The 12,170-nt window shown below is 39.5% G+C and overlaps 1 protein-coding gene across 3 annotated transcripts in view; it reads left to right on the plus strand.

Moving 5' to 3' along the window:
• VMP1 (vacuole membrane protein 1) overlaps positions 1–7,963 on the plus strand; it is a 67,112-nt gene extending 59,149 nt beyond the window's left edge. For all 3 annotated transcript variants that reach the window (XM_068415384.1, XM_068415385.1, XM_068415386.1), the window contains 2 exons: positions 5,780–5,882; positions 7,170–7,963. In XM_068415384.1, the coding sequence (XP_068271485.1) occupies positions 5,780–5,882; positions 7,170–7,313 (247 nt within the window). In that variant the 3' untranslated portion in view covers positions 7,314–7,963. The remainder of the gene's footprint in view (positions 1–5,779; positions 5,883–7,169) is intronic.
• Positions 7,964–12,170: the final 4,207 nt, after the last annotated feature.

Consider the following 12,170-nt stretch of genomic DNA (forward strand, 5'->3'; position numbering starts at 1 on the left):
TGACTTTCAAAGAAATTGATACTGTGCTAGAGCAAAACTTCCAGTTTCTTCTGAGGGAGGGATGGCTAAAATAACCCAATGTGGTGCCTCTTACCGAATGGCTTTTGAGCTTCAGGATGGATTTTTCTGGTGATCTTACAGGGGAGTGTAGAAACGTGAATCTAGTACAGAGAAACGCCGTGTGGGAGGGGCGGGTGCTGGGTGTGATGATTTAATGATGCTTTGCATAACTGTTTGGAAGGTGAAAGCCTTTTGCATCGGCCCTCTGGCCTAGCTGTCAATAGCTCGTCTGATTTAAATAAATTATTAAAACAAGGGTTGGAGGTGCTGAGAGGGAAGACTCCATCCCAGCACGCTCCATCCCAGCACGCTCCCTCCTTCCTTCCTCACATTCTTCAGTGTCACTTAACTCCCTTTTTTGTAGAGGGAGATAATCCCTGGCCTTGGGCCACGCTTGCTCCAGGACGGCGGGGCGGGAGCCTGAATGTGCGCAGGGTTTGTGCTGACAAAACGCACAATGATATTTCCCTCTTCGTTTGGTTTTCTGTTGTTTCGAAATTTCTTTCGCTGTTGTCCTCGTTTTGAATGGTAGCGCTGGCATTTCCTAAAAGGATGTTTTTGTATAGCTGGACTAGCCCAAATAGCTGAAGCGGAGCAAAATGTACGTGACGCCGTTTGTCCCCCAGACCTTGAGAGGGTCGGGGCGAGGACAGGGCCTGCGTGCCAGGGAGTCTGACAAAATCAATCCCTGTGTTAACGGTTAAACGGTTTTTCCCAATTAACAGCTGTGGATATTAGAGAGATCATCCATAGAATGGGGCTGTGACTCAATATTGTGTCACCTTTCCAAGCAGGGCTTCCAGGGTTTTGGGGCAGGGCTTTGCACCATCTATTCGGTTACTGTGGTTCTCGTTTCCCTTCACGTTGTTATTTCCACGATAAAATGGACTTCCAGGGTTTTAAACCTGCAGTGCTGAACGTTTCTTGGTCGTCGCAACTGGGAGACTGATTCCAGTTGTTTATATGAGCTGCTGAATAGGGTATGAAATTCAGCACTGAGTGAATGCCACTGAAGTTCTTATTTACATTTTTAATTTCCATCAGAATAAATGGAGTTTAAGAACTGCTTAGAGTTAATCAGCTGCTTAATCCCTTGCTGTTAGGGGCCTCTTACAAATGAGGAACTTTCATTAGCAATAAAACCCCACCATATTAATGTTCCTAAAATTACAATCTACAATGGCAGCTTCGGTGTTTCTTGAAAATACTTGCTAATTCTAACGTTCTTCTCTGGAAAAGGAGGCAAATACACACGTGTGTTTTTATAAGATGGGAACTTTATATCCTAAATCGTGGACTGACAGATTTTCTGTGCGGTGTTAGCGCAATGATATTAAAATGCAGCATTTGATGGAGAGCTGTACTTCAGCATTTAGCACAACTTGTAATTATCTGAGTGTTCACAAACTCTAAAAGCACAGGTTATGGCATTTCAATAACTCAAGAGTAACCTACACTCTTAAAGATCTTGTAAGATGAAAAATATGCCTTTCAAAAGTGCAAATATGATTAAATGGTTTTAAAGAAGTGTTTTTAATATTAGTAAAAATGCAGTTGACTGAAGTACTGAATAACTTTCTCCTTTTTGTTAAGCTGGCACAGGGAAAATACTTGTTGGTTTTCTTGGTTTGGTGCTTCATCCCCGTGCGTTTGAGAAAACTCCTACCTGTAGTTCCAAAGACTCTGCTAAAAAGATCAGTTTCCCAAAAATCTTCCCTACCACTTCATGACTAGTGACGTGTTCAAATATGGACAGTTATTCTTTGAAAAGCAAATTAATAAATTCCACAGTGCATTTTAATAAACACGGTTTTGCTGTAACTAGAAGTTTTAGGATTCACACTGTCAGAATCTGTACATCACTGGTGTAATTTTTAAACTAATCCTAGAACAATTTTGCTGAATCTCTGTAGTGTGGTTCTTCCAGTAGATGTGGAGTTTTGTTTTATTTGTTGGGAAAAAAAGTTGTTTGTTTTTTTTTTCAAAAAAAAAATTCATTTGGACAGAAATCATTGCTCTTAATTAAACAGATGCATCTTTGATTTTTTTTTTTTTTTTTAATTACAAATACCAGGTAATATTTCTGAAAACAGGCTTCAACAGTGTTTTGTTCAGTGAAGCAAAATTCTTAATGGGTATTTATGTTGTAGTATTAGAATGCAAGTAATATGTTTTACTAAAATGTTAGATTTTAATGAACTTAGGCTGTACCAAAGGCTAGTGCAATTTTTTGGAAGTGTATTTTCAGTTTCAATTCCTTGCAGAACATTTAGCAGAGAATCAGAATGAATTAAAACAAACATTGGTGTTTAATGTTAACAGTTTCTAAAAGTTCTTCTGAATCAAAATTTCTTCAGAGGTTTTTTTCCCCTAAAAAAAAAAATCCAAAGCATTTTTTTCTGAACCTTATGGTAAAACTGTAGCTAGTCTCTTTGTTTTTCAAGTGTATTTTCTTGAAAGGACAGAATACCCAAGAACAGCACCTCTCTTCCTAGCAGTGCATCCTTGTTGCTGATTAACTGCAAAATTCATGAATAACAACGATAGCAATGAGTGAAATGTATCTCACTGCTTGTTTTGACAGACAGCTTCAGGGAATGACGTTTTTTGTGGTTTTTTTTTTTAATTCAAGTCCTTAAGCAGCTCACTAAGACCTGCCTTTAAACCTCCAAGAAGGGACAGCAGGTTGTGTGTTTGGGGGGGGTTTTTTGTGTGGGTTTTTTTGGCAGATAGAGACTACAAAGTGTGGATGAGCTGAGTTCTGTTGTGCACTAAGGTCCTTTTATTTTCTTATCCTTTCATAGTCTTTATTTGAAAGACAATAGGCTGGCTTCTCAGAGGAAAATGCAAGGAATGGGGTTTCGGTTATTCCACGAACAGGGTAATGATCTTCCAGCATCTTCCCTTGTGAAGTGCGATGTGTGAATGGCCTCTGGTTTGCATCTAGACTCCTGAAACTGCAGCAGGCTTGTGAAGGTCTGGCTTAAAGTCATTGCGAAGTGGTGCAGGATTGTGATGCAAATCTGTTCTTTTTGCCTGTGTACCTGCCTCTGGTTTGAGTGTAATCCATGAAAATTTATCCTGAAGTCTTCCCCCTCCTCCTCTAATAAGATCGGGATTAGGGAGTTGAACTTCACTAGGTTTGTGAGGGGGATACCCTTTTGTAATTAAATAAAATGAAAACTGATTTTTAAGACTTCTACATCTAAGATTATGTCTACACTTTGGGTATGAGGTGACATATATGTTAGCTGGTTGATCAAATGATTGAATTTTGTCGAAAGAGTCCAAGTAACTGATACTGTCCCACTGAAATGGGATTTCAATAATTTTATTCCTAGTACTGTGGATTCATGATTTTCCAGATGTTACTCTGCTTCATTTTACTCCTTATTTAAATTTATGCACCTTTTCTTCAGTGTTAAAGTCTCTGCGAGTGTGCAAAACATTGCAGACTTTTACAAACCAAGGTCCTTGCATTCAGGATCTTACAGTTCCTCAAAATAGCTTTAATAAAATGAATGTTGTACACTTAATTCTTAGTCATGCTCACAAAAGAAAAAAGAAAAAAAAACTGAATACTTTTAGTGACAAAAATTTTGAAATAGGGTGTTGATGCACCAGGATCTCTTCAAGCCGTCTGAACTTGGTGTTCATGTCTTTGTTCTGTTGTTTAATGCTAATTGGGCACTGATTTAGTTCAGCTTTCAGAAAAAAATGGGGGCATTTGAACAACCATTCTGTTAATCATTCATCTCTCATCATTTAAATATTCCTCATTTCATACTCATGCAGAAGTTTAAAAGTAAACAATTACCTTTCAGTAGCTTTTCCGGGCTTCTAAGTATCATTTGAAAAAGAAAAGCAACCTCAAAATGTAACTCATTTTTAAACCTGTGACTCGTACTGGTCAGCGAGTCAGTAGGAGAACTTTTATCACAAATAGTCAGCTCGTAAGGGACGGCTCTGAAAAACTGGAAGTAGTTGTAAAAGTTGACATGCTCTTGTCTGAAATGGGTAATAGACGTGCTTTGGTCTCTGCTCTTTTTTTTTGCTGAAATTTTACCAGTCCAGGCACAGAATTTACTCACCCATTTGTATCATCGTGATGGTGAATCATGAGGGCAGCAAACTTTTTCTTGTAAATATGTGCAAAGAAATTCTTTGCCCCTGGCTGTTGAAGGCAATAGATTTAGTGGAGGAGAGCGAGATACTTTGTTTCTTTGGTCTGTGCATGTTCATGAATTCTTCAGATTAGAAAGCTGTTATTTTTTAATTGGGCTTTAGCCTGGAAAAGGGAATATTGTGTCAAATCAGGAGGCTGAGGATGATAATTTTAGAGATCTAGCCCTCCCGTAGCAAGAGCAGTCATTCAGAGAGGAGGTGATGAGTTTGTGTGTATCTTGGTGTCTCAGGCATGTTTTACTAAATCCTCCTTGAAGTAGTAAAGAATCCAAACTGAAGCATTGGAATTTAGGTGGCTTTTTTAATGTAGAAGTCCATATTAATTTCTTTAAAATTAAAAAAAAAATTTAAATCTCTGTTCTCTTTGAAATTAAAATGGCATTTGTCAGTAATGGGAACTCTCCCGTGGCTGGAGGCAGGAGTGTTGGTGTGTGGATGTGGATGAAACCTTGGGAGCCTTCGGATTGTGCGTGTGTTCTCACACCAGCTGAGCTAGTGATGTTGCTAGTGGTAATTTCTTCTGCACAGTATTTAAGTTGTCTGTTTTTTTTTTTAAAGTGTTGTGACAATTATTAAAGCTCCTTGGACCTCCTGCCCATAGCACGGTGTATAGATTTACAGAAAAATTCCTTAGGTTGTTTCTGGTTAAAGCCTGGACGGGCTGTGCTGTTTGCAGAATGGCAGTTGGAGGCTGCTGTGAGTCTGTCCAGCGTTAACACCTTTACACCGTAGAGGTGGGAGAGGGTTCTTAGCTCCAGAACGTGTCCGTGATCTTTGTAAGGTTACTGTGAGAACAAGGTGATTAGTAAAATATTGTAGCTTTTGTGCAAGTCATCTGCCATAAACCATGGCATGATTCAGAACAGGGTTCATAGTTCCTTCTTTGTTCCTTTGTTAATCACTGACTTGTGGGAGGCGCCTGCAGAATTTGCTAATGCATTCTTTTGGGGTAAGGATGACGCAGAGATTGTCCTAATAAGGACTTAGTTTGAGAAAGGGGCCGTCTTCTTTGAGAAGATAGGGGCAAGTCATAGGGCGAGCAGTTTCTTTTTTAACCGAGGGATGACACAAGCACAAGTCATTTCCTTATTAATCGGTTCAAACCAGTTCTTACAGGAACTGCTGGTGATAAATGTGGGACTTCTGAGAAGTCATTCATTTGATTCTCAGCACTGCACCAGTGCACAGCCTCAGCTGGCTTCTCCCTGCCTTTAAGGAAATGCTCCAGCTCGCAGCTTCTCTCGGTGTTACCAGCAGTGTACTGTCACTGGCTGGCTCTGAAATATTTTTCTTTTTAAGCACTTTTTGAGGATGTGGGGAAATATCTCCCTTGCAGAAGTATCAGATAAAAAGATGAAATACCCTTTATGTTGTGGTTATCTGCTTTCTTGAGTAGCAATGCTCTTCTGAGCTGTAGCTCAGGCTGAACTTTGTTCTGTTTGGGTCAAAGTGGTAAGTTTAAAAAAAAAAATGTTTTTTGTTTTTTTTTTCCTCCCCTGTTTTGTCTTGTTCTCTGGGATGAACTTGGCATCAGTGCTATTCCAAGTGTAGGTCCTTCTCTTCAGAAGCCATTTCAAGAATATTTGGAAGCTCAGAGGATAAAACTTCACCACAAATCTGACAGTGGCGTGCCACAGGTAAGAACCTCTCTGCCTTCCTCCCCAGTTATTTTCCCTTCTCTAGCTGTCTTTTGGCTTGTCAGGTTTACCGATGTAACTCTTGATTCTGTTTTTCAAAGATTTGCAGTGGCCCAGGGAATAGATAAAAATCTCATTTTAAAAGCAACCTGGGAATTAAAAATAATACTGTAATTGTATGCAAGTGGACTTAAACCTCTTGGAGAATAAAGAAAAGAAAGTAAGGCCAATGGCATGTCTTGCCTCTGTGCTAGCTGTCTATTTTGAAAGAGAAATTTAATCAGAAAAAGGTTGTAATTACATGTGAAATGGGAACAAACTATGTGCAGCATCAATACTTGAGAAGCTAGGAGGATCTGTGGCTTAATGGCCAATAAAAGGAGCAAAACCCCCAAGCCTTTAATGTTGGAAAGAAAAATACGGTGTTTAGAGTTGGTACAAAGAGGCAGAAGTGTCCTTTCATACAAAGTATTTTAAAAAACACACCCTGAATTTTCAGTGGATACAGAGTAACTTTGACGTGAAATTCCTTAGGCTACTATGGCATTTTTAGATAAAATCCATCAATCTAACTCACACTTCACATTTAATACTTGTAGCTCTTCTAAGTGTTTCTTTGCCCGTTTCTTAGGAAAAAGGAGGCTAAATGAGGGAGGGTCAGGCTGGAATAACTAAATATGCAGATTCCTTTTATGCACATGGAAGTAATTTTTGTGCAGTGCATTGCTGCCCTCCTTTGACAAAAAACATACAAGGTAAGAGCAGCCATGGAAAAGGCTCGAAGTGGGACTGCCGAGGTTATGCGTTAACTTCTAGTGACACCAGACGAATCGGATCCTAACGGGAAGATAACACAGTATGTGCAGTTTAGGAAAAAACCATTGTTGACCAATGACCTTATTGTTTTCTTTGCAATGAACGTGACAGGGAATGACAGTGAGGGGCTGCTAATTGTGAACTCTGAATTGTTAGCAAGGATGGAACAATACTTGGAATAATAAATCGCTCCACTAGCACACCAGTAATGATCAAGGACTCATCATCTGCCCTGCGGTGTATTTGGCAAGCCCTCCTGCATTGTCTTTCAAGGGACTACAGTCAGCTTTACAGAGGGACCTGCAGGAATCCTGTCAGCTTGCACTTGGTTCCTGTTTTTAATTTGATAAATTACATAATAAAAAAAAAAATGGTTAGGCTTTTCCCTTTCACCCAGAAAATGGAGACTTCTCCATTGTCCTGTCCACTAATCTTCATTTTCCTCCTTCTGTTTTGTCTTTGTCTCTTCAGGGGGAAAACTGGCTATCGTGGATGTTTGAAAAATTGGTGATTGTCATGGTTTGTTATTTTATCTTATCTATAATCAACTCCATGGCCCAAAGCTATGCCAAACGACTGCAACAGAAGATGTACTCTGAAGAAAAAACCAAATGAGCTTGGAAAAAAACCCTTGGAATGGGTGTTAGCAGACATGAAAAGTGACACATCTTTCCATATGTTTTAAAAATCAGCATTATTCAAAATGGGGGAAAAACTTTTTACATCATTTTTCGACTATAACAAGTTTTTATTTAATTTTGAAAGTAATTTGGATATTAGAGCAGACGTTTCATTGACAAAGTTATAAATGTTAAGGTAAGGTATAAATGTTTTACAAGTCTGAGTTGTATTATGCAGGGTGGACAATGATGTTAAATGGCATTTAACACAACTGTTGTCTATCCGAATTACTTCCAAAAATTATGATTTAATACTCTCCATTTCCTGGTTTAACTTCAGACTGACCCAAGGGTAACTTCTTATTTCAAAGGGTGGCTGTTCTTTTTTTTTTCCATAACTTTCAAGACCATCAAAATGTATATAAGTGAACACAGACTGGATACAAACGGTTGCATGTCCCTCATGGTAAGGCTATTCCATCTGAATCCTCCAGTGTCCCGTTGCATTGCACGTGCTCTCGGTTGGAAGAGCCACCCTCTTAAACTTCATGATGTTAGCAGAGATGATGGATGTCAAAATGCTGAAGCCGACATTTTTTATTCTGTATATTTAGGATGAAGTTAAGATAAAACTTTATAAAGTCATCTTTGATCATTCCAGAATTTCTTGTGTCAGTCTTTTGAAGCTGTTTCTCTTCCTCTCCACTTTTGTATGCTCAGTTTCTTTAGTTTACTAAGCCTTAATCCCATGAATCGCATGCTTTACTCATCCTTCCTGCACAAATGGTGCTGAAACCCTTTGTTCTTTTTTTTGCTTAAGAACTTCTTACTTAGCAGAAGGAAGTAGAAAGCATACCACTTGCTTGAAGTACGGCTCGCTGGTTAAAACAGGCGAGTTAAATAGCTAGCAATATTTGTGAGCATAAACTCTTCTCAGATGTTTGCCACTGATCACAGCACCGTGGGCAATGAAGGAGAAGAGAGGGGGGAAGAGTAAAGATTCCAGCTGAAAATAGACTTGATGTCAAACCCAGCAATGATGCAGAGAACCTTAGAGAACCTTAACCTTAGGCTTGTGAAGTCAGCTATTTTTAAAACATTGTTATGAATCAGCGTGTTCCAGTTGTGATGTACCTGAACATAACTGATATTAAAACGGATCTTTTCCCTCGTTAGTAAGTAGATATCCATTCCACTGCTACTGTATATCAATTACTACTCTAATCATTTTTGAACTATTGGTTTTTATTTTTATCCTAGGGGTAAGTAACAAGAATTAATTTGACTTCCAATTAGCATTATCAAAAGGTGGCATGTGAGCACAAAGTAAGGTAGATCTTGCTCTTGCTCGGGTTAGATGTATCCCTGCGTTAGGTTAGGGCAGATCTCGAGCAAGGTGTGAGAATATGTATTTTGTTCAATCCTGCCTGAGTGTCCCCTTGTGTTGCCAACCGTCGTGACATCTCCATGGCCGTACCATCCTGTCGGATAGCTTATCAGACTGATGTTGACTGTTGGATCTCATGGCAACAACAGTCGGTAGGCTGTCTGACATTTTGGTATCTCTCATCTGACCGTTCGCTCATCCATCTCCAACTGTTTTCATTGAACATCAACAGCATACAAATGTGTGTAAGTTTAGATGGAAATGAGTTCAGGAGTCAGGCAGTCTGCGTAAGAAACATCTTTTAAAGCTTCATCTCAGCTGTGTGTGAGGTTTGTAACGTTTCTCTTGTATGCTTCATATATAATTCTAAACCATGTTATGGAGTGAATGGGGAGGCTTTTTAATATGGACTTCTCTCAACAGAGCATCTGGTTAGTTAAATTTAAATATCTGAAAGTCCGAGTGCTGGGAGGTAGTGCAAGACAGTTAAAAGCTTCATTTGCCCCATGGATTTCTAAAAGATGAACAGTATTTCTTAAATCTTGGCCCTAGCAGCTTTTTTACTTTTTGGCCTAAATACTGTCTTTGAAAATAATGTAGCAAAGAACTTGTTCTAATACAAGACACATTCAAAAAATCCTAGCTCTATTTGATACTGCACTTTTTTCAGTCTACTAAAACTTAATTTTGCACTTTGTAAGAGATCATGTCAGCAGATCATAGCTGGTTGTTTCATTTTTCTTCAGGATACTCAGATTAGTGACACAACTGTTGCTGCTTTCCCCAGTTGTAGTGGCAGCTTTTCTCCTCAAATCTGCCATTCACCTTAGGGACCCTGGTATTCACCTCACACAGTTCTGGTAGTGTCTTAAGGCCTTTCATGAGAGTAAATTAAATTTATGCCATGTAGAGGCCCCTGTGTGCAGTCAGATTGAAACGAGGAGACTGCGTAACAAGAAGTAAAAAGAAAAACAAACCCTTTTCCTAGAGCCTTGAGCCCATAAACTATACCATTTTAAATGCTTTACTGGTCTCCTTATAATTATGCCTCCTTGCCTGCTGAAAAATCACTAGACAAATTGAAAGCTTTCTCCCACTGATTTCAATATATGTTTACATACATGTAGTGCAAAATATATATATCTGTTGTTCTGCAGCTCATGTTTGTATGTGTCCATTTGGATAAGCTGTGCTGTTATTTTGAAGCTTTCTAACATTATTTAAAGAAGGGACTGGTTCTACTTGCTTCTACCTGTTTGGCTGCTGGGAGATGATAAGACTTGGTAAAAGGTAACAAATAATAGAAATGAAAGTTATGCAAACCTAATGAGATTTGCAAATGGATAGTTTTATGTTTGCTTAAATAAACAAACAAATAACTGTTTCCCGGTGTTTATTTCAGCTGGATTGTTTCCATATATTGAGCTTGGTTGTTACACTGTGAGATTTGTTGTCCCAAGCATTCTACAGTGAGTGTGAATCTAGAAGACACATCTGCAGTTGCATTTTGTGGCTTCAAAGAAGGACCCAGAGCCTTTAGCATTTCATCTGAAAACGTGTCTTTTGCTCCCTTAGTCCAAAGTTTCCTTTTGTTGTACATATTTTCAGTTACACATTGGAAGCAGTCAATCATCTAGTTTAAAGTGTGTTAGAGAAAAATCCAGAGTGAGCTTTGTTGTAAGAGAAACAATCTTAGCACAGATCACTCTATTTTTAGCTGATTCTTTGAATAAAGTATCTTGCTTTTTTCCTTGGAATTACTGAAAATCACAGAAGTAAGTAACAGCCCTTGTAACAACAACTAATGTTTGGTTAAACATCAAAGATGACTGAGCTGATACAGATTGTGTGTCTCATCCTGTGTGGAACGTGGCTAAATCTGCTTTCACAAGGGCACTCTAAATAGGAAGCAAAGCAGAAAGTTGTCCATATTGCCAGCCTAACAATGCAGGGAAGTGTATCAGAGCTGAAGGCAGGTAGGACAGCAGCTGAATCTCCTCTTAATTCTCTACTAGCTTACTGCCTGGCCTGTGAGTTGTGCCTCACCAGCTATTTCTTTGAAGGCCGCGTGAGATGTAAGCACGTTGGCGTGCCCCTCTCCCTGGCAGCCATGATGTACACGACTGGGCCAAGAATTGTGTCAATGTAAGCAAAGCTAAAAAAGTCACACTGGTCTGTGCCAGGCCATGTCAGATTGAATCATCCAGTTCCACACTTCCCTCAGCTCCATCAAAACCATCAGGAAACCTCCTGCGCCCTGTCTCTGCTTGTAGTTTCTTACCTCCATCCCAATGTCACAGTGTGTTTCTTGTTAAAGCAGCTCCCTCTGAAATCACCCAGCTGCCTGTTCATGCTAAAAGATACTTGTCATTAGTACTTGAAGATGGCTTAATGCTGTTCCAGAAAGCCCTCCCCTGCTGGGCTCTTGGGTTTCATTATTTAATTTGTTAGAATCAGCCTCCCTCTCACTGCAGGCAGTGCTAATTGCAAGCAGAAATACTGTGGATGTTTCCCTGATTACCAAGCACAAAATATAAATATTAGTGAACAAAACTGATTGCAGGTGTAAAAATAAGTGGTGATTGGGTGTGTTCCTTGGAGGTAAAAGTAATTCAGTTTTCTTTGAAGCACATGGTTAGAAAATACTTTGTAATCAGCAGTTAAAAGGTTCAATGTAATTATATATAAGGTAATTGAAATTGCTCTTCTGAGATTTAAAATTCTAGGTTTTTTTCTGTAAATCTTGTTTTATTTTTTGGAGGAGAAGAAGAAAAAACAGTAAGTACTTTGCCCAGCCTTCTCCAGATTGAAGCACTAAGTGGAGTGTGAAAGTGGGAGAGCAATAGCCAGGGAGGGCTTCCTGCTGGGCTGTCACCCCTCGCTGAGAGCAGGCTGGTCCAGGGGAGGGTTTAATTGCTGGAACTGTGGTGGATTGCTGTAACCTCTTCAGGAAACAGGGAGTGAGGCAATCGCCTTCCCTGTGAAACACCCTGCTAATGCGTTCAGAACTAGATTGAGGGTAAATATTTGCATATGCTCTTACAAACTCATTTTTTAAAAGGATTATACTGAAAAACTCTTTGAGCCTGCTGTGACTTTCCTAATTCAAGTGTCTAACTGAGGGCATGAAATGCTAGCGTTTATTTATCTGTTTCACTTGCTTATTAATGCACCCACTCAGCTCTCATAAAAGGCAGCAAAACACTGTTGGTGGTGGCATGAATGGGAGAGGCTGTAACAGCCTGGGTCAGTTGTCAAGAGAGTGAAAGGAGCTCAAATGCAGAAACTGTCATCAAATGTCCAAAAGACATCTGGCTATCTCACCTTCCAGGTTAAAGCAGTCCGGCAGAGCCCAGCAATCTGCCACTGGCTGCTTGGCATGTGTCAGGCATTCAGCAAAATGGTATTTTGGTCAAAAAAAGCTGACTTACTCTGTGCTGAATTTAAAGTGAAGAGGCTGTTGAG

This window comes from Nyctibius grandis, chromosome 18 (assembly GCF_013368605.1).
Source record: "Nyctibius grandis isolate bNycGra1 chromosome 18, bNycGra1.pri, whole genome shotgun sequence".
Lineage (NCBI taxonomy): Eukaryota > Metazoa > Chordata > Aves > Nyctibiiformes > Nyctibiidae > Nyctibius > Nyctibius grandis.